The sequence below is a fragment of the Petaurus breviceps genome, unplaced genomic scaffold, assembly GCF_028583685.1.
Source record: "Petaurus breviceps papuanus isolate PSGF00001 unplaced genomic scaffold, PetGlider_PUasm1.0 37, whole genome shotgun sequence".
NCBI classification, from domain to species: domain Eukaryota; kingdom Metazoa; phylum Chordata; class Mammalia; order Diprotodontia; family Petauridae; genus Petaurus; species Petaurus breviceps.
In genome coordinates, this window is record NW_027186296.1 from 21,370,484 (window position 1) to 21,394,070 (window position 23,587).

The 23,587-nt window shown below is 36.7% G+C and overlaps 1 protein-coding gene across 4 annotated transcripts in view; it reads right to left on the bottom strand.

The window, feature by feature from the left end:
• The window catches only part of MYO5A (myosin VA), a 258,166-nt gene that overhangs the window by 109,576 nt on the left and 125,003 nt on the right, over positions 1 to 23,587 (bottom strand). For all 4 annotated transcript variants that reach the window (XM_069098069.1, XM_069098068.1, XM_069098067.1 and 1 more), the window contains exons 7-11: positions 19,955 to 20,036; positions 9,402 to 9,509; positions 8,088 to 8,194; positions 3,298 to 3,563; positions 1,763 to 1,844 (exon numbers count right to left, since the gene is read on the bottom strand). In XM_069098069.1, coding sequence (XP_068954170.1) covers positions 1,763 to 1,844; positions 3,298 to 3,563; positions 8,088 to 8,194; positions 9,402 to 9,509; positions 19,955 to 20,036 — 645 coding nt within the window. The remainder of the gene's footprint in view (positions 1 to 1,762; positions 1,845 to 3,297; positions 3,564 to 8,087; positions 8,195 to 9,401; positions 9,510 to 19,954; positions 20,037 to 23,587) is intronic.

The following is a 23,587-nucleotide window of genomic DNA, read 5'->3' on the forward strand; positions in this document are numbered from 1 at the left end:
AGGACAAATGACACAATATAAGAAAACTTAAAAAACATTAGTTATTCATCACCCTCAGAATATGAGTAATTTTGGATACATTTGGTAGCACAAAGTTTAAATGCTAACATTTTTCCCCTGGAAATCTTTCTAAAATACATTTCCCTGATTTTTTAAAATTGTTGTACTATGTAATGGATGTGTGTGTAGATGTGGATATAGATGATGTGGGAGCATAGAGCTGAAAAGTTTAGCTTCATTTTAGTAACATTTATCACATGAATTCCATGCCAATGGAAAGTAAATTCCTACTGCACTCAATTCCAATGCAAAAGCTGATTGCTGTGTGTTAGCAGACTCCTATGAATGATGGTTACCACTGTCTCTGAACACAATAGTCTCTGTCTTTTAATTTTGTTAACAATATGTAGTCTCCATTTAAGTCAAGAGAAGCATTTGACTGGGACCATAATATTATTCAGCCTTCATCTCAGCTAAGTTTTTATGTCAAAGCTAAAATGAAATCTTTGGGCTCCAGAAACACGGCTAAATTTTCAGAATGTTTGAAGGTAAATGTGAATATAGAATACAATAGCTAAAATTGTCCTAGATTTATAAAATAGTGCCTAAACCCCCTGAAGTTCAAATCAATAAGCCCAACTTAGTTATCCCAACTCCAAAATTTTTTGGATGAAAACTGAGAGATATGACACAAAGAATTAAGCAACTACATAAATATCTTGATAAATTATATATAGCTTAATTGAACTGGTGAATGACAAGTTGTTTTCTTTTTTTAACAGATTTTAGTTCTTGACACTGAAATAGGAAAAAAAACCTGCTATTTGGATTCTTGTGGGGGTTTAACAGGATTTATATTTTTATTCACATTAGAAACTATACCATGTTTATGACATTTAAGGCACTGCTATATTATTTTAACATTTGTGATAAGGAGTATGATTTACTGTGTAACTGAATCCTTTTTTCCTATATAAATATCCTCCTTAATTCAATTATCTCCAAACATCATAATAATTCAGTGGGATATTTTATATAACTGCTATATAAGACAGTAAAAAACAAGGCTAGAGGGGATGGCTAGGTGGCATAGTGAATAGAGCACTGGCCCTGAAGTCAGGAGGACCTGAGTTCAAATCCAGATTCAGACACTTAACACAAAAATTAGCCATGTGACCTTGGGCAACTCACTTAACTCCAATTGCCCTACTTCCCCCCACCAAAAAAAGCAAAACAACAACAACAACAAAAAACCAAAGCTAGAGAAACTTTTGCATTTGCTCACTGTGTAACCACTGTTCAAGAAAGTAAGTTCAAGGGGGTACTTTTCAATGGGCAGGGGGGGTCCCCTTCACACCATAAAATTGTGAGTCTAATATGGAGAGTTTTAATTTCTAATTCTAATCATGTAACAATACAAATAAGAGTTAAGGCACAGTTTAAGCATTACATAAAATCAGGTGGTATGTGTATTCTCCAAACTATTTCCTTTCATGCTACTCTAAGAACTTCCTTTGGGGGCACAAGATTCTCAGTGTAGCTCCACTGAGCAGTTTAGGGGCAGGGTACATCTGGAGTCTACATAGACCATGACATACTCTAAATATTATATTAATTAACCATCATTTTCTAAACTGTTCTAAGCCTGAGAAAATAAGTATAATTTCAGAATTCATTTCAGGAACCAGATTTCAAATATAACTCAGACTTTTTAAATAAAACACTTTTTAGCAGAGGGGAACGTAGGAAACAAAATTCTTACCATGTTGAATTGTTGCTGTAGTTTTTCATTGGCATAGTTAATGCAAAATTGTTCAAAGCTATTTATCTCAAATGTTTCAAACCTGTGAAACCAAAGATAATTGGCTGTACAAATAGACACACACAAAACATTGCACAATAGAAACAATAAGAAAAGCCCTAAATTATCTGAAAGTCTCACTCCAAAGTAATGAAGTTTGACTACTTTCTTAGAAGAGAGTTCCAAGTCAATGACACTGACCATGAACCTGAATGCCCACTAGACTCCAGAAGGATAGCAAAAAAGTGTAAACATATTGTATTATCAGGACAATGAGCTTTGGAAATCTCACCCCAAAGTGGTAGATAATTAAATCCACCAATAAAGACATTATGGCACTATTGAAGTACTAACAGAGCACTAATAAATGCATATAGTAATAGTGTTTGGGGTCATTTTAGTACTTTGTCTATTGCAAATTTACAAAATCACCATTATTCCAATGCTCTCTTGGTACAAATGGCACAGGAACAAAAAAGTAATAATTTTTTAAAAAATAGCAGAGTTCACACAAAAGCATTATATTAAACACAATTGTATAATAAGGAATTAAACAGTAAAAAAGTAGAACATATTGAAGGGAAGAGTTAGAGTCAAACTAGATTTATAATTCAATTCAATGTAATATACATTTATTAAGCGTCTACTATGTCCAATGCACTATTCTAGGTGTTGAAGACGGCAAAGATACAACTAAGACATAGAAATAGCCCTCAAAGAGCTTATTATATATTAGGGAAAGAAGACATATACACAAACAAATATAATACAAGTCAGAATCTAATAGGAACATAAGAGAGGCCCAAAGAAGGAAGTATGTTAGATTTGAGGGAAAAAGGATAACCTCTAGCTCTAGGAACCAAAAAAAAAAAAACCCCAAAAACTTCATATAGGAGGTATGTACAACTCTGAAACTTCTCTGATTTCTTCACCATTCTGTCCACATTAGATACCTTCCTTTTTAGTTTTTGTGTGTTGTCTTCTCCCACTAGAATGTAAACTCCTTGAGGGTGGGGATTTCTTTTCTTTTTTTATATTTGTATTCCTAGTGCATAGCACAGTCAGACACATAGTGAGTTCTTAACAAATGTGTACTATCTGAGCATTTGAGCTGGGCCTGGCAGAAAGAAGATACTTTCAACACAAAGAGATGTCAGGAGAATCCATTCCAGGCATGGGTGATACCATGTTTAAAAGTATAGAGATGGAAGATTTTATTGATAATTTACCACAGAAAGTGAGAGTAAAATGTTTTACTAGAGTGAGTAAGCTGGAGTTGGATTCCAGTTTAATTTTTACATAATGTAGGATAATTACATTCCTACCACTAAGAAATTCTTCAACCCAAATGGGCAGAGGCTAGAGTATTTAATAACTAACACCTTGGAGTTATTTGGTTATTTCTCTTCATTAGTAAATTTTCCACTATTCAAATGAATTAATCTATTGTAAGTTTTATGAACACCACTAAAAATTAACTAACATAATATACTTACCCATAAATATCCAACACTCCAATGAAAGAGTGCTGCTTTACAGCAGAATGAAGAGCTTGATTGACATGATCTACAATCCAGTTAAAGAGTTTAGCATAGATATGTTTAGCCAAGGCATCCCGAGCATTAGTGGCCTGCAATTTGGGAATTGGTTTGATATATGTCTCAGTTGCAGTAGCCAGCTTCCTATGGCAAAGCCAATGACACATTTCTTCATATTCAACTCCCATAAGATCACAGAAAATGCTAAGAGGTTCATGTTTCGGCTGCCAAAGGAAAATAGTTCATTTAGATGAGTCATATAATAAGAATTTTCCAGAACATATTTGTGAAGGTAGAAAGTACAAAACAGGAAATTCTCTGACATAAAAAAAAGAATTCACCAGAATCATCAGATGATGATTGTTATAGTAGTAATGTTAACAATGCAAATTAATATAGAAAAAATAATTATTATTATGATTTTCTATAGATAACTCAAATTTGTATAGTGTGTCATGTTTTCCCAAAGCATTTTACACAAATTTTCTCATTTAATTCTTCAAAATTGTTTTATTTTTATTCTGAATTTGAATACCAAATAACATTAACATTTCCATATATACAACAGAACAAAAAAAGATTTTGCAGTCCAATTTGATTATTCATTAGATTCATAAAGACATTACTATCTCTACTTCATAAATAAGGAAACTAACACATAGAAAACTGATCAATGACCAAGGCCAAGGTCATAGGGCAGATTAACGACAGAACTAGGGCTACAATCTAGGTCTCTTGCTCTTATCACTGCACCATATGTCTCCATTTTTCCTTCTTATTGTCTAGCTACCAACTCGTTTTAAACACAAATATATTAAGCATTTGTTAGCAAACAGCATTATTGAAATCATGGCACTATTCCCTAAAATAAGCATCTTAAATGTACGTATATGAACACTACGTCATTTGAAAGTAGGTCAGTACATTCTATACTTATTTTCTCTGAATGGAGTCATCACTTCCTGAGCTAAAATTCCCTGTTTTGCTACGTAGAAACTACTTATTTTAAACAGAATGGGAACATTTACCTATATTAAGTAAAAACACACTTGGGACCTAACAACCAATATTATTATAAAACAAGGAATAGAAACTATTCCATCCAGAGTGATATGAAAAACTCAAATGGATTAAAATTAAAGTCCAAATGTCCTAGTTATATATCAATATCACATGAATTAAATATCTAAGAAAATTTGCCAACATCAAGGATAAAAAGGATAAATAAATTAAGGATACACTCTGATAATATATCTTCAATGTTATTTTCTATTATAACCATAGAAGAAAAAGGGAATAGAGGAAGAAAGCAGAAATCTCATTTTAAGAAAACCTTAAAATAAAACATCTGATGATGGTGACAATGAAGATCAGCAATAATTCACGTGATTTTTCTATTATTTAGTTAGTGTAGTGAAGTAGATAATGAAGTCAACTTAGGGCTGGCAAATCTTGACACAGTTTGGACACAGGTTTCTAAAAATGAAGATTAAATTAGCTTTTGAGTCCTGATTCTCTGTTTCTGTCATCTGTTTTCATTATAGGAATGTATGTTTATAGTGCCAGCGGGGTTAAACTGTTCAAACAATTGTGGATCAGCATCATCAAAATTACAGTAACCTCAAACATAGAAGACTAAAATTCCCAAAATAACTTTTAATAGATTAGAAAACCCATCAACAAAGCAAACAATACATGAAAACACTAATGTGACAAGAACTAGAAACTCTGATAAGGATACCCAAGCTACCCAGACAAAATTATCTTAATCAGTATTTAAGGAATATGGGATAAAGGGCTGGTCAATTTGTTCCATTTTGGGGGAGAATTTATAAACAGGAGGCTAAAAAGCACTTCCATCATTCAAAAAAAATGTAGTACAATTAAGCAAGCAATTCAGGTCACCATCCTCTGTCAGACAAGTTAAACCTGTGCATGTGTGTATATATCTAATATAACTTAGATTTAGAGAATACTTACAAACTAAATTGGTAGCTATTTATTTAGTTTTAAGGTATACATTCTTTAGCTTGATTATACACATTCCTAAAAGGATTGGAACATAGCAGGATTATATTTCTTAAATATCAAATCATGTCTGTCACTCATTTTTCTCCTACAAAGGCCATAAAGCCTCTACATAACTTTTGTAGCAGTTCTAGTCACTGCTAAATTAACAAAGTTCTGGCTAAAAAAAAAAAAAGAAGGAAATTCAAAGGAGTAGAGAGGGATGAGGATGAGAATGATTCCTGGGGGAATACTTTAAACCAAATTGCATAATTGGTCTACTCTCAGGACAATTTTTCCACCATATGTTAAGATCAAGGGAAGGACACTAAAGCTCTAAGAAAGACTTACAGTGATGTCATGTGGTTTTAAACTGGTATCAATATTATTGATTTTTAAAATTATAAAGCTTTAGGAAAATTCAGTATGTTGAAGTCAAAGTTAGTCATATGGGTATCAATGAGTTCACCTGAAAAAAAGTCTGATTTAGAAAAGATCAAGGCCTAAATCAGATGAAAACTCATACAATCTCAATCCCACTATCTTTTGCAAAATTATCATATAAGGTCAGGAAATATAAGCATGGGTACAAAGAGAATTCAGTGACCATGAGAAAACTGTGTTGGACCAAAGACCATAAAGAAGGGGTAACAGGGTCATAGATTTAGAGGTGGAAAGGATCAGAGAGATCATTTAATACCACCCCCATTGTTTTACAGATTAAGAAACTGAGACCCAGAGGTTAGTGACTTGCCTAAAGTCACTACAAATATAGATCATAGAATGAGATAAAAAAAAGGTTTCTTCCATGTAGGTCAAACCTTTCTCCACAAACCAAACTCTCTATCCATTCGGTCAACATCATTTTACTCTCTAAATGATTTATAAGATTTCCTCCTCAAATACCAAAGTAACTTTGCGTGTCATATTTCTCTATCTTTTTAAAAATTTCAAAAAGAATAAAAATCTGCATTCTTATTGATCAAGAGCAAGCTAAATGGAATACACCTTAAAGATTCATTTCATGTTTGCCACTGTTTTTTGTAAAGGGAGAAAAAAATAAAATGTTATACTCACAAACTTGAAAATCAGGAACAGAAAACAAACTTCTATTCAGAATACAGGATAATTTTTAAAAAATCTTAGTTCTACAATCAATTAAAGGATCAAGACAGAGAAGAATAAGAAAAGTGGAGAAGAGCTACACTGCCTAGCCTAAGCAGAGCTGCCCTGTGTTTCACTAATTTCGTGATCTATAGGAGTTCTACCTTGAGATTAGGCAAACTAATTATGGTGTTTAGTGTTCATGGCTACTGGTGGGCTGCCTTTTTTTCTTTTTGATGATGATGAAAAAGATAGAGTGACACAGAGAAAGAAAAAGGGCAAGAAAGCCCCCAAATGTCACAACTTATTATTCTCTAGTATAGTGGAAAGAGAAATGGATTTAGAGTCAGACCTGGATTCAAATCTTGGCTCTGACACTTCCTAGATGTTCTATAGCAAGTCACTTATTCTCTCTTGTTTTCAGTTTTCCTTTTCTGTAAAATGAGAAGGTTGATCTAGATAATATCTAAGACTCTTCCAACTCTAAATCTCTGATCCTATAATACTAAAGGAAGACAGAAACAGAGTCAAATAGAGACAGAAAGAGATATCTACAAAGAAAGAGAGATTAAAGCAAGACACCCAAAGAAAAAGTATCATAACATGCATAATTTCAGAGAGACATACACAGAGACTCATAAACACAGAAGGATAAAGGCTTAAAGCACACACACATAAAAGGAGAAACATTCAGGAGCAAAACCTCTAACCTTTCAACATATCAGCCCCTTCATCTTCTATCATAAAAATAATAATAGTTAACATTTATATAGTGCTTACTGTGTACCAGGGACTATGTTAAACACTTTACAAAGTAAAGGGACAACACTAGACCAGGAGTTCTTAACCTGAGGCTCATTGAACTTGCTTTTTAAAAAAAAATATTTTGGTTACTGCACTTCAACATAATTGAATTCCTCTGTCCCAAATATTTTACTTCATGAATTATAAAATATCATTCCAAAAAGAGGTCTCTAGGTTTTACCAGACTGCCCAAGGGCTCCATGACACAAAAAGGTTAAGAACCCCTGTGTGAGATGGTCTCTAAGGTTCTATGGTCTTTTGTGGGCATTCTACAAAGAAGATCACTAGTAACTTTAAAGTCTTTATTGTATTTTCAAAACTGTACGCACAAATTGGGATATTAATTCTTGCTAATGATACTTAGACCAAATGGTAGGCTGCCCCATCAACCAAAAGAAATTAAGTTAAAGGACAATCCCCTTGTAGGCTGAAGATTTTCCACTGTTACTCTAGAGATTAAAAGGCTTTCATGAAGTCACAAAACAAGAACAGTAGGACTGGAACTCAAGTCTCTTTATTATACTCAAGTCATTGTATAGAACTGTTTCTCTTGGGGCAGCTAGGTGATGCAGCGAATAGAGCACCAGCCCTGGAGTCAGGAGGACCTGAGTTCAAATCCGGCCTCAGAAACCTGACACAATTACTAGCTGTGTGACTTTGGGCAAGTCACTTAACCCCAAGTGCCCTCCAAAAAGGAAAAAACAAACTGTTTCTCTGATATGTTCCTAAAGAGATGTTTAGTATGTTTGATTTAATTTAAAAAACTAAACCAAACAAAAAGCATTATTAAATAAAATACAACTACAATCACTTTTAAAATGGTTTAAACTTACAGGTATTGAGCAGCTGTCTGAGTCCCGGGAAGTAAACCCAACATTGCCTAGGTGAAGTATGCCAGCAAGTATTCGGAAAATTCCCATCTGATAGGACTCGTTAATTCCTGAAATAATATTAGAACAGGAAAATAAATAAGTAGAAAATTTCACAAAAGGGACTTTGGGGCACACAGCCAAATCCTGATTATCAATATATGTTATTTATATTACATGGCAACATGGTAAATCAGACTTTCAACTCTGTTGACATTATCCTATATGGAGCAAAGGCCCTCTGCAGATATTACCAACATCTCTGTTTATTCTTACTCAGATTGTAGCCTGAAACCCAACAGGAGTCAACTCATCTTTTTTTCCCTATAAGCCCTAAGTACAGCGTAAACCACGCAGAGTACAAGATTAAAGAGGGAAGTTTTGGTCAAGTTAATGTTGTACATCAGTCTGACAGATGACGCTGTCCATTCCTAATGTGAGGAGGAACAGAAAGGAGCTATGGAAGGATGCAAGGTGAAGATAGCTTTTCAGCTTTTTCTAAATCTAATTTCACTCTGTGGTTTCATTATCTTGTATAAAGTATTGTGACTTTCCAGAACATTCGGCAAAATTAAATATAAAGTATTTTTAATTATGTAATTCATGTCTCCAGCAGAATCCTCCCTTAATGTGGCTAATTAAGAGTTAAATCTAATGAAATCTATCTCTATGTTTTATGTGTTATGAATTTTTCCATTTTTTCTTCTTACCTAGTCTTAACATTAACTATTTCAAATTCAGAATCTATTAATTTGCAATGAAATTCTTCTCAAAGAGTAAGCTGCTCACTTAAAAAGTGAAGTAAATTGGGGTTACTTTTCAGGGTTACTATAGTATTTATAAGTTGATAGTATTCTGATGTACTAAAATAATTAGTTCATCTCTAAAAGTTATGCATTTTTTAAAGAAGAGACTACACTATTAACCTATAAACCTAATACTATTTGCAAACAACAACAAACTTAAATACCATGTCTGCAGTTTCAATAGGACTTCGGGAAAAGACTGTCATATAGCAGCTATGTCATATTTGTTAGTCCCCTTCCTCAAAACATCAGAAATTAAATCTGAAACTGTGAGTTTGATTTAGGTTCTGTACTTACTTGAATTTTTACAAATCCTGAAATAGCTGCAGTGAGGTAAAGAAAAAAATTATTTTTCTAAGGAACTATGACTATCAATGGTACTCATCAGCTAAATTCCAGATGAAGCTACATGAGTCATGCTATACATATGTAAATCGTGGATCATAGAGTCTGGAAACCAAAGTAAAATTACCTAGCAAAGTACAGGCCTGCCTTGTATGCACCATTTCCTTAGCATCATCAATCCCATCAATTACAGGGCTCCCTCCTTGCTTTGTGTAGAGGAAGTAATCAGCATTTCCTGAAATAGAAGAAAAAAAGAATTTTTCATTTTATAAGTACTAAGAAAAATGTTTCTTGAATTACTTCATGCCCAAAATTCTACTTCTACAACCCCCTTCCAAAACCAAGAAGGTTAGGAAGAAAAACTCTCAAAAGCAGCTCCTTTATGCCTGCAAGAGAATTAATTATTAGCTCCTCTTCCTGACTTCTACATTCTCCCTTGGTTCAAAACTTCTGAGCCACCTTTGACTGTCTCTCTCTTCTTGGGCCTCGAAACCAGTCACTGCTTTTGAATTTGTCCTCTTTCCCATTTCCCAGAGTCAGGCCCTTAGCTTTCCATACCCACATAATTATAATAGCCACAGCAGTATCCTACTGCTCTCACTCTGTGTCTGGGAGTACCCTGACTTGGCAAGCCATACTGCTGACTCATCTCCACAGGACTTTCTCTATCATGCCATAGAAACCTCTTCACCCTGGAAGCTCCCTCTATCCTGGGCTATCTCTCACACTCACAGTACCTACACCCCTGAAGCTTCTCCCTATGATTGGCTGATTCTTCCCAGAATCTCCATTTTTGAGGAGGAATCCCAGATTGACCCTGTCTTTATTCCTCTTCAGGCTGTGCTGTTGACTCATCTCCACCGGACTTTCTCAACCACCTTCTGGGTAGCTTCAATTTCCTCCTTTCCTCCTCAAGTCCTTTTTCATTTTCTTGAAAGGTCTCTGAGGTCTTCCCTAACTATAATGTAAGTTCTCTGAGAGCAGGGACTGTCTTTACTTCGTCTTGTATTTGAAGCACTTAGCACAGTAAGCCACACTTAGCCACAGTCTGGAACATAAGAAGAGCTTATTACAATAAATGCTTAATGACTTGACCTACAGAAAAAAAATTTTTGTAAGAAAGAAGCTATTATAATTTAATATTGTGTATTATAGCTATTTGTATAGGTACCATATCTTCCTACATAACTAAGCCTCATGGAGGATTGTGTCTTATCAAAATTTTATATTTCCCTCAGTTCTTATCGCAGTGCTTTGAACATAGTAGGTAATTAATACATATTTGCTGAATTAAATTTATTTCCTTTCCTTGCAGCCTCACACTCATAAAGGGCAGAGACATGAGCAATGATTTCAAAGTTTCAAAGTAAAGCAGGGGACAGGACTTAAGGCTTTACTATTGCTAACTACAGTGTAGAATAGTCTGGCAGTGCCAATCAGCTTAGAGAGAGGTCAGGTAGAGCTTTACAAACAATCAGTAGATCCCAAAATACTAATTAGGGACTTCTGGCCTACAGGATCAAGTACAATTCCAGGCCTTCTATAATCTGGTTGGTGCTAACATACTTATCTCCCAGGCTTATCTCCCACTTACCTGGCAAACTAGATTATTTCTTATTTTGTGTTTTTTTTGTCTTCAGAGTTTTGCTCATACCTTACCCTGCCACCTCTTCTCTACTAGTTCAAATCCCACTTGTCCTCCAAGGTTTAGTTCTGATCTCATCAGTTCCTGAGACTGGCCCAAGGGCAAAGTGATCTCATTTTCATAAAGTACCTCTCTGTGTCATCCATTTAGCAATTACTTATATGATGTCTCCTCAAGCTAGAGAAATACTGATGGTTCTGCTCCACTATTTTGTTACTCCCTAGCCCCTTGCCCAGTCCCTAGCATGAGAACCAGAAAGTTTCTCAACAAATACTTATGGAATCGATTTCTCTCCTACTCATCATTAACCATAACAGGCTCCAAGTGAAATATATATATATATATATATAAGTAAAGTAACATCAATGTTGCATTTTAGACAAAAGTAAAAATCTAATCAATGCACCATATCATTCTAAGTAGCCACTGTGATATATAAAAAGTTCAAGAGACATAATTTCTGAGCAATTAATCATTTTATTAATTATGCTAACAGATAATTAATAAAAGGGGTCAGTAGCACTCTCAAATGTCAAAGACACTTCATGGAACCCACTCAGTACTTAGAAGAATGGGTGTTCCTAAGGATGGCGATAAACTCTGATTAGTCAAAAATTAATGAGAAGAATGAACATTAATTAGTGGTGGACCTGACTCCGATAACTCTCAGTACCAAACCACCCCCAGCCTCGGGGCAATCTAGCCCAGAGTTTCTCAAACTTTTTCCACTTGCAGCCCCTTTTCCTGTTTTGGCAGTGCACTGCAAGTGCTCTGAGTTCAGAACCAAGGCATGCTACAATACAGGCAAGCAATGCCAGAAACACCTCAGATTCATTACACATTTGATTTTGAATTAATTTTTGGTCATTGAGCATTCAGAATTTCTTTTACCATTGCCAAATTTTTCGTGAACCCCATTACCCTCAGTTTAAAATGTGTTAATATTGACAAAGGATCTATGCCCCTCTCTCAAGCCTGACTGAGAGGAACAAACACAACAGGCTGGAATTCACCTTAAATTCCTTTTAAGGTTCTCTAGTTTGGAAAAGAACGTGCTCCAGGGATTTGGGCAATTTCATCCATCAACAATGTCCTTCAAAGACTGAACAACCTACAAGCTTCTGAAAAAAATCCTGGTACTAATTCAATAATGGATTATCAATATAAAAAAGAAACAACCATTTCTCTCACCATGTAATCCCACTGGCATTTGACTACATATTGTCTTCCAGATCAAATATATAGTCCTCTGGTTTATAAAGCTCTCCCTATTTTCCCATTCCCAGTCTTCTCACACTTCATATCCTCTCCCCTCCCACATACTCTGCAACCCAGTAAAAATTAGCTGCCTTACTGTTCCTCACATAGTATACTCAGTCTCCTAGTTGAGAGTTTCTCCCTTTTCATCTCCTAGCTTCCCCCGCTTCCCTCAAGTCTCAGCTAAAGTCCCACCTGCTATAAGAAGCCTTTCCTGCTCCCCCTTAATTTTAGTGTCTTCCCTCTGTCCAATTTATGCTTTATATATCTTATTTGTACATGTTTGTTTGCATACTTCATTCCTCATCAAAATGTCAGTAAGTTCTTTAAGAACAGGTCTGCCTCTTTGTCCTTTCTTTGGGTACTTGGCACATTGTAGATGCTCAGTAAATGGTAACTGACCATCTCTCCCCCATCTGGTTTATTTCTAAGCCCACAATTTAAATACTTGAGAAATGCTAATGAATTATCTAACACAATTTTCTAAATTATTTTAATAATCTTAAAAGAGTCACCCTAAATCCTATCATAAAGTTCCTCAGATTCTCTCCCTTAACCTTGACCCTACCATATATAAAGTTTGCTTTATAATAACTTTCCCTAAGTCAGGCTACTCTACCTGAAGGATGTCAAGGTACACAATAGATTTATAAAAATCACTAGTCCTAGACAGAGGTATAGATAAAATGGGTTAGTCCTTTAGAGAGAGGTCAGGTAAAGCTTTACAAACAATGAGTAGATTCCAAAATACTAATTAGGGACTTCTGGCCTACAGGATCAAGTATAATTCCAGGCCTTCTACAATCTGGTTGGTGCTAACATACTTATCTCCCAGGCTTATCTCCCATTTACCTGGCACAGAATAAACTAGAGTCACAGAACTTCAGAGTCAGAAATGACCTCAGAGGCCATCTAGTGCAATGAATACATGAATAAGAATCCCCATTACAACATGCCTGACAAGCGGTCATCCAGTCTTTCTCTGAAGACCTCTACTGAGAAGGAACCCACTACTACTGCCTCTCAAGGAAGCCATTTTTCTGAAATAGCTCTCAAGGTTAGGAAGATTTTTCCCCCTCACATCAAGTTTTAAATACTCCTCTTTGCAACTTCTACCCATTTTTCCTACTTTGACCTCTAGGACCATGCAGAATAAATCTAATCTTTCTTTCCCATGACAGCCCATCAACAGCACTGGATGTGATGCATCTCTTCATGCAACCTAAGATTCTATTGGTTTTCTTGGGTTCTGTCACACAATTAACACACATTGGGTTTACAATCCACTAAAACTCCCAGATCATTTTCAGAAAAACCATATAGTTACATCTCTCTCATGCCCACATTTTATACCTGTGAAGTAAACTTTTTTTGAAACCAATGTAGGGTTTTACATTTATCCCAATTTAACTTAATAGATTTACCCCAATACTAACCTTCTAAGATCATTTGGACCCTGCCTTTTATCCAGTGTATTAACTAACCCTTCCAGTTTTGTGTCACCTGAAAATTTTGTGAGCATACCATGCATGCCTCTATGTCTCAGATGATAACATTAGCTAGCACAGGGTCAAGACCAAATCCTTGAGGAACTTCACTGAAGATTTTGCAAGGAGGCATCAAATCATTCATGACTATTTTTTAGGTCTAATCAACTCACGAATTCAGCTAATTGTACTACTGTTTTGTCTCTAGGCACATCTCTCCATGAGAAATTTATCAAATACTTTGTTTAAATCTAGGCAAATTATATCTACAGTACTCCACTGTCCAAAAAAAAAAAAAGAGATAAGGTCTATCTACCATGACACATTTTTTTGTTATGCCCTTTAGCTTGTTGTTTATTTTTAACATTCATTTAAAAATTTTTTTGAGTTCCAGATTCTTTCCCTCCTGCCCTTCCCCCAGACATTGACAAAGGCAAACAATATATCAACTGCATGTGAAAAAAGTGTGAAGCCATGCAAAACACATTTCCATATCAGTCATGTTGCAAAAATAAAACAAAACCCCCCAAAATGTGATAAATATGAAGAAAGTGGAAAAAGCATTCTTCCATCTGCACTCAGAGCTCATCAGTTCTCTCTGGAAGTAGAAAACATTTTTCATCGTGGGTTCTTTGGAATTGTCTCAGATAGTTCTCTCAATAAGACTAGCTCAACATGCCCTGTCATGCTGGTTCTTTATGATCATTGCTTCCTTTTCTAGATTTTGTTAAACATCCTTTTAAAAAAATATTCTAGGAATTTTCCGGGAATCCAAGTTAAATTTATTAGCTTATAGTTGTCAGACTCTGTTCTCTTCCACTTTCTGAAAACTGGGCCATTTGCTCTTTTCCAAAGCTGTGGCACTCAGAGCTTTCAAAGATCATTAGCAGTGGTTCAGCAATTATACTTGCCAGTCTTTGTAGAACCTTGAACAATATGTCTAAGATGTGGCAAAAATGAAACTAGGATCAAGTTCTTCTGATTCAATGCTGCCTAGAGGACTCCCAGTTTTTTGTTGAATATAGTGAGCAATGCCAACCCAATGCTAAGGTCAGGAATTACTCTGTACATCTTGGAAAGCCATAGAATCCATCACTATTCTAGAACATCATTGCAGATTTCTAATATTTAATGAAAGACACTGAGTTATAAATAGTTCCCAGCATTGTGCTGGACTATTTAAAAGTTCAAGACAATCACTTTAAAAACTGTTGAGGATTTTTACCTACCAAACATTTATTTGTTATTTTATTTGATATAGCTCTTTACTGATAAAGGAACATTAACTACTTGGCAGAATGTTTAAGAGCTTTTTTTTTTCTTTAAAAAAAAAAAAACCCTCACCACTAGGGAAGATAACTCTTTAATAAAAGTCATTTCTGAACCGCAACCAAAGGTGGCTATATACTGTTCTTAATTTCTTAAATATTACTATATGATTTAGGTAAGCATCTCAATCCTTATGTAGATTCTAGAAGAATATTCATGGGTTCTAATTCATGCCTAAACCTTGATAATGCTAGTTCCCTGAGGGCTCTTAGAAATGCCCTTTCTTGAAATGGCTGAGTAGAAACAGGACTTCTGCACAGCTCCGGCTTCCACCTCCTCCAATTCATGTAAAAAATTATTCTAGACAAACTATGGAGCTACAAAACCGACAAAATGACACAAAGAAGCTAACCTCCTGCTGAACACAGCCCAGCAGGCCAGCAGGAAGTGGCCAGCTCAGTGCTCTGGTAGCTGAGCCCAGCCCAGGGAGCTGGAGATTTTAACCTCAGGGCAGCCACAACCAGCCACCAGCTGGAAGGACTTCAGATCACCAGCAGCTGTGGTGGTTTCCAGAATTATCGACACAGAGATGCTAAGGACAAAGTGAGAAGACAGTGCAGTATGAACTTTGGGATCTGGTAGTTCGGGAGTCCGGCCTTTACCCCATGGAGGGAGAAGCCACTGAGGCACCATGGCCATGCAGCTGCCCACATGGGGCAGCTTTAGCTCTTGACCTGCTGATTGTAGGGGGACCAAACAAGCAGCCTGAGGGGTAATCATTCTTGCTTTAACCTGCTTGGATCTGGATTGTGGTCTAGGGTGGAGGTCCTGGGGTGCATGACCAGTATGCCAGATCAAGTGGAGGTTTCAGGAAGGGCACCCAACTAACAGCTCCAGCAGCTGAGAAAACCCCAATGGATTGGGACAAAGCTCCCTTTTCTGGTAGCAGAGTCCTACTGTGGAAAAAAGCTCAAAGGTCAAGTAATTGAGTGGCAACATGAGCAAGCAAAGGAAGCAAAGCAAGCAGAGAAATCCAACTTTACACTCCTATTTTGGGGAAAAGAGGGATCAAAGCATGGAACAGGAGGAAGACAGAGAAGTCATAAGTCCTGCACCAAAAGCTTCCAAGAAAAATATGAGCTCATTACAGGCCATAGAGGACCTTAAGAAGGATTCTGAAAATCAAATGAGAGAAGTGGAGGAAAAATTGGGAAGAGAAATGAGAATGATGCAAGAAAATTATGAAATAAGAGTCAACAACCTGACTGAAGAAAATAACACCTTAAAAAAAAGACTACCGATATTACAGCAAGATGGTGGAGTAGAAGCAGGACCTCCCTGCTGCTCTGGCTTCCACCTTCCCCAATCCATGTAAAAAGGGGACTCTAAACAAACTTTAGAGCTGCAGAACCCACAAAATAACAGAGAAGCTAACCTCACGCTGAGGACAGCCTGGCAGGCCAGCAGCAAGCGGCCAGCGCAATGCTCTGGGAGCCAAGCCCAGCCCCACACCGAGGTTTAGCCCCAGGGAGGGCCTGACCAGCTGCCAGCTGGAGGGACTTCAGATCAGCAGCAGCTGTGGCCATTTCCAGAATTATTAACACATAGATGCAAAGGACAAAGTGAGAGGTCAGTGCAGTCTGGACTTTGGAGCCCAGTAAGTGGGAGTGCGTGGCTTTTGCCCCCAGGGCGAGAAGCCTCTGAGATGCCTGGCACAGCCAGCCAGTGCCACGTGGCAGCTTCAGCTTCTGGCCTAAAGAGTGTAGGGGGACCAAGCACCAGTCTGAGGGATAATCGCTCTTGCTTTAACCTTCTTGGATATGGATTGCAGTCTATGGTAGACATCCTAGGGTATGTATCCAGCTTGCCAGAGCATGTGGAGACCTCAGAGAGGGCATCCATCTAATACCTCCAGCAGCTGAGAAAACCCCAGCATTTGGGACAAAAGCTCCCCTGTCTGGTGGCAGAATCCTACTGTGGCAAAAAGTCCAGGGGTCAAGTGACTGAGGGGTGACATGACCAGGCAAAGGAAACAAAGCAGACAGAAGATTCCAACATTAGACTCCTATTTTGGGGACAAAAAGGAGGAAAGCATGGAACAGGAGGAAGACAGTGAAGTCAGAACTCCTGCACCAAAAGCTTTAAAGGAAAATACGAGCTGGTTACAGGCCATAGAGGACTTTAAGAAGCAGATAAGAGAAGTGGAGGAAAAACTGGGAAAAGAAATGAGAACAATGCAAGAAAATTACGAAATGAGAGTCAACAGCCTGACTGAGGAAAATAACACCTTAAAAAATACACTAACTCAAATGGCAAAAGAGGCTCAAAAAGGCAATGAGGAGAAGAATGCCTTAAACAGCATAATTTTCCAGATTGAAAAAGAATCTCAAAAGCTCAATGAGGAAAATCATTGCTTCAGAATTAGATTGGAGCAAATGGAAGCTAATGACTTTATGAGAAATCAAGATACTATTAAACAGATCCAAACGAATGAAAAAAAAATAGAAGGCGATGTGAAATATCTCATTGGGAAAACCACTGACCTGGAAAATAGGTCCAGGAGAGATAATTTAAAAATTATTGGACTACCTGAAAGCCATGATCAAAAAGAGAACCTAGAAATCATCCTTTAAGAAATTTCAAGGAAAAATTGCCCTGATGTTTTAGAACCGGAGGACAAAATAGAGGTTGAAAGAATCTACTCACCACCTCCTGAAAAAGATCCCAAAAAAGAAAACTGCTAGGAATGTTATAGCCAGGTTCTGGAATTCCCAGATCAATAAGAATATGTTACAAGAAGCCAAGAAGATACAATTTGAATACTGTGTAAACACAATCAGGATAACACAGGATCTGGCAGCTTCTACACTGAGGGACCAAAGGCCTTGGAATATGACATTCCAGAGGTCAGAGGAGATGGGAATAAAACCAAGAATCACCTACCCAGCAAAACTGAGTATCATGTTTCAGGGGAAAATATGGTCATTAAATGGAATAGAGGACTTTTAAGCATTCTTGATGAAAAAAACAGAGTTGAATAGAAAATCTAATGTTCAGATACAAGAAGCAAGAGAAGCATGAGAAGGTAAACAGGGAAAAGAAATCATAAGGGACCTATCAAAGTTGAACTATTTACATTCCTACATGGAAAATGATAATTGTAACTTATGAAACTTTTCTCAGTATGAGAATAGCTGAAGAGAAGAGAATTGTGTGTGTGTATATGTATATACACACACACACATACATGTATATATACATGTATACACATATATATGTAGGTATACACATATATATGTAGGAAGGGATACAATGAATAGGAAGGGATGATGCTTAAAAGGTGAAATTAAGAGGTCAGAGAGGAATATAATGAGAGGAGATGAGGAGAGACAGAATGGGGTAAATTATCTCATATAGAAGAGGCAAGACAAAACATTTAAAATGGAGGGGAAGAACAGGAAGGCAAAAGGGAATGGGTCAATCTTATTCTCATTAAATTTGGTTTAGGGAGGGAATGACATATACACTAAATAGGGAATCTCACTCTATATGAGAGTAGGCGGGAAGGGGATGAGAGGGGGGATGATGGAAGAGAGGGCAGGTTTGGGGGGGGGAAAGGAAGTTGGAAGCACTCACTTTTGAAAAGGGACAGGATCAAAGTAGAGAATAGACCAAGTGGGAGGTGGGATAGTGTAATGGGAATGTAAATTTTAAAGATCTTCCCTGCCCCTAGGCTAAAGTGTACCTGGAGCCTGGGGTGGGAGGCTTGTTTTTCAGTAGATACTTTTTGATTGGCCAGTGGGTCCAGAAGGTTGTTACATTCTCTGAGCCAGGAGAAGGCTATATAAGCCCTGATGTGTAGCTTTGTTTTGGGGCTCACTTTGAGAAGTGTTCTGTGATTTGATATGGATTCTGGGAAGCCGTTGTCCAGAGCCCCCCCGGCTTTGAAAAACCCAGATGTTGAAACCCAGATGTTGATTTGGTATGGATGTAATGGTTGGACAGTTTGGAAAGCTGTCTACTTGATCTGTTTCTGTCTTGATACTTCTGCCTGTATACTTTGAAGTTTGGGGTGGTGACCTTTTTCCCCTGAACGAGGTAAACGATTTGACTGATTAAAGTAAGCTTGTTAACCCATTTTGAGTTGCTTTCCTTTATCAAAGTAGATCCAAGAACCTGTGGTGGCAGCAAACCCTGAGGACGCTTGGGATGCTTGCTGCTACAGATAGGATGGAGGGAAATATAATCAGTCTTTTACAATATATTCACTATGGAAATGTTTTGCATAGCTACACATGTACAACCTATATTGAATTACTTATCTTCCCAGTAAGGGTGGGTGACAAGGGAGGAAGGAAATGAATCTGGAATTCAAAGTTTTAAAAGCAAATGTTAAAAAAAATTATATATGTATATATATATATATATATACATATATACTATTGTTGATATTATTTTACATATAATTGGGAAATAAGATATACAGGCACTGGGGCATAGAGATCCATCATGCCCTACTGGAAAATCAGAGGAAGGATGGGGGAAGATATGGGAGAGAGTAGATTGGAGGAAGGGATATCCAGTGGGATCGCTATTTTGGGGTGGTGGGCAGGGGAAAAATGGGGAGAAAATTTGTAACTCAAAATCTTGTGGAAATGAATGATGCAAACTAGAAGTTAATAAAGCATTTGATAAAGTTAAAAAAAAAGAATGCCCTTTTTTTCCATTTCCCTAGCCACTACCGTAGTACATTCCTTCCTTATCACCTCCTACCTGGATTTTCACAATAGTTTTCTGGTTGATTTCCCTGCCTCTTTTCACTTTTCACTTTAAACTGTCTCAAAAGTAGTTGCTCGGATAATTTTCTTCAAGTACTGCTTCAAAAATACATTTCTTCTACTTAAAAACCTTTGCTTACTCCATACGCCAATCTTACAAACAGCTTGCTGTTTGAGAAGTCAATTTGTTAACCTTGATATAAGTGGAAAATAATATCAGCCCCACCCAATGTCATTTTCATACCTAATCGTAACATTTTAAATTCAGGTAACTTTGCTGAGGCACACAGCTGGTAGAAGATATGATAGTTTCTCTCCTCTTCTGCCTTTGAAAAAAAGAAAAGATTTTTCAATTACAGTAATCAAACTCAGAAAACAGAATGACGAATAATTTTTAATTTCATGATTTGGTGAAATGAATACAGACCATTTCTAACCTCTAAATTTCATTTACATCATAAGATTTTAGTCTCTCCATTTTGAACTTAAGTATCATTATCCTTCCTTTAAAAATACTATACTTTTTGGTGTTTGTGCTGATTAGAGAAAAGCTTAATACATGATATGCAATTTTTTGAAAAATAGCAATAACTCTGGTTTGGTTTAAAGCCACAACTAATTTATTCCTTCAAAATTAATGTTTACTGGTATGTAATTCTATTTGACCAGGTACAAAAGGAGATACAACACTTAGATGAGACATTATTCCTACCCTCAGAGAGTTTATGGTTAGATAAGACACAAACATATACAAATGAAAATTGCAAAATAATATATTAGAGAGCCATAAAATTCCATATGTGATTTGAGGGGGGTGTTCATCAGCAATTGAGAGAAGGTCAGGGAACTTAGTATCAAAGAGGACTTTAGGGAAGAGCTGGCATTTGACTAAACTTAAAAGGATGGGTAGGAATTCAAGAGAGAAGGAAAGGCATTCAAGGCAGAAGGAATAATGTGAACAAAGACAAAAAGGTTATAAGATCACATGATACACTTAGGGGACTAACCAACTAGGTCAGCTAAGTGGTACAGTGCATGAAGGATAATAATATGAGATAATGCTGGAAAGGCAGAGTAGCACCAGGTGATGAAGGGCCTTGAAAGCCAGGTGATGAAGTCTGAACATCACTTAGCATGCTCTAGGGAGGTACTGAAGATGTTTGAGCAAAAGAATGACATGATTGTATTTGTACATAGGATTTAATAAATCCATATATACATACTTATAAAACATCCACTATGTGCCAGGTACTGGAAATGCAAAGACAAAAATGAAACAGTCCCTGTTCTCAAGGAGCTTAGATTCTAATGGGGGACATACAAAAAAAATATTCTAATAGTAGGATAAAAGATGGATTGGAAGAAGGACAATGTTATGGTTGAAACTTTTATTTCTAGTTTATTTTCCTCTCTTATTTCCAATTTAACTTTATATAGCTTGTTTGCACATATTTCTTTGCTTGCTTTTTCCCCCATTAGACTTGGAGCTCCTTGAGGGCAGGTGCTGTCTTTTGCCTCTTTTTGTAGCAGAGGGTTCTCAAAGTTGGTGATACTGCTTCCTGGGGAGTGCTGGAATGATCCAGGGGGATGGTAGTAGCCTTGGGTGCAATTGGGGGACATCGAATAAAAATAAGGGAGCAGTGAAAGCATAAGGAAAGAACAAAATATAAGAAAATTTTGAAAAATTGTTCATATATGTTTCATCTGTTGTGTAAAAGAATTAAATTCCTAGTGATTACATTATTTTCAAAATAAACACATGAATGCAAGTTATAACAGATCAGTGGTAAAGTCTGCCAACAGGTCTTAACTAGTAAATGTTGGCAGGCAAGCATGTCATGCATTGTTGGGAAGTCCAGCATACATCATCAGGAATATGTGTGTGTAATGACTCGTTTACAGGATAGTTACATCATGTAATATGGCATTATCAAAATTTCAACACAGGAAAACACCCAAAATTTTACAATAAATTATTAAATTGAAGATGCATCATTTTTTAAAATTTTACATTTTTTAATATGATGCAAAATAAGTAGATTTCCAGGTGGGCACTGAGTAATTTTTTTTTTAAAGACCCAATAAGTTTGAGAACCTCTACCCCTTGAGCTTTGCACAGTGTCTGGCACATAACAGAAACTTAATAAATGTTTGTTGACTGACTGACTAGAAAGGGTATTTGTAATGGGAATGGGAATTTGAAGATCTTCCCTGCCCCTTAATAGACCTAGGGGGGAGTTCGAAGCTTCCCTGCTGAGAAGATAAACTCTGCCCCCTGATAGGCTGAATGTTGTCACACGGAGCCTGTGGTGGAAAAAGTTTGCTGAGGAGAAGCAGAGCCCACAAAGAAGCTGGTTTAGAGTCTGACAGTTGGAGATAGTTGCAGACAGTTGGAGACAGAGGAGCTTAGGCAAAGAAAAGAGTTTTGTGAGTAAATACTGATCTCATATTGGTTTATGGGAAGGCTAAAGGATGCTATGGTTCTCAGCACTATTATGGCTTCTAAATATCTTTGTTACTCCAGCTTACTGGTTTTGGGATTCAGTTCTCTGGTGTCTAAATAAATCCTTCATCTTTATCCTTTATCTGGAGAGTCTGGCATATTTTGTGATCGAACGTCATGAGGTGTGGGCACTGTAAATATTGTGTTGGTGCTACAGGGTATTACAGTAGTACAATGATTGGTAATGAGATCACAGGTGGGGAAAGGGGAGAGTTGAAAAGGATTTTGTGGAGGTAGAAATAATGGGACCTGTCTGAATTGGATACAATAGTTTAAGGAGAAGGAAGAATCAAAAGAGAACTCCAAGAATTCAAATACAGGAGAACGTGTGAATCACTGTGTGACAAACATCAATATTGAAACCCGATGGACAAACAGGTCTGGGGAGGAAGATAGTAAGTTTGATTTTGGATATGATAAGCTTGAGGTCCTGGTGGGACATGCAGAATAAGATAACTTTGAAGGCAGATGCAGATGTGGATTTGGAGCTCAGAAGAAAGGTCAAGAATGGATTTAAGGTTTAAGGGTCATCTGCTTAATCATGTTAATTGAATGACATTACTGAGGCAAAGAGTATAGAAAAAGAAAAAGAATGCTAGAGATTAAATATTTGAACATCCAAAAGACTGGGAAAATGATGAAGCACTAGTGAAGGAGACAAAGAAATGGAGCTTGGAGAAGCAAGAGAAAAATAAGAATCACAGGGTGTTTCTGAAATTAAAAAATGAAAGAATATCCAGTAGCATGGAGTGGTAAACTATGTGAAAAGCAGGAGAGAAATCAAGGAGGCTGAGGACTGAAAAAGTTAACTGGCTTTGGGGTAACTGATTATTTTTAAGGGAGTAGATTCAATAGAGTGGTGAGGACAAAAGCCAGATTGTAAGGGATTAAGAAGACAGAGAATAAAGAGGAAATGGAAGCATTAAAGACATTTTTTTTTTGCCAAGAGGTTTAGCATGAGCTGTGATGGTAGGTTAGATAGGACAGAATGGTCAAAAGAAGTATTTTTTTAAGGTTATACAAACATAAATGTGTGTAAGCAAATGGTAAGAGGCAAAGGAAAAATCAAAGATACATGAGAGAGATAGCATGAGTGCTAAGAAAAGTCCTGGAGGAGATGGAAAGGAATGAAATCAAAGGTACATGAATTAACCCATAGGGATAAACAAAGGCATCTTGTCATTATCAAAGAGTAGACAATTAACAATAATCTTCAGAAGTTTTGAATGAAAGAAGGTTAAGGAAATTAATGTTGGAAAGTTTCAGTTTTCTCAGAAGTAAGAGACTAACTCATCTGCTTTAAGTGTGGGGGAAATGGAACTGAGGAGGAGAGAAAGTTTGCAAAATATGCTATAAAACTGATTAAGAATGAAT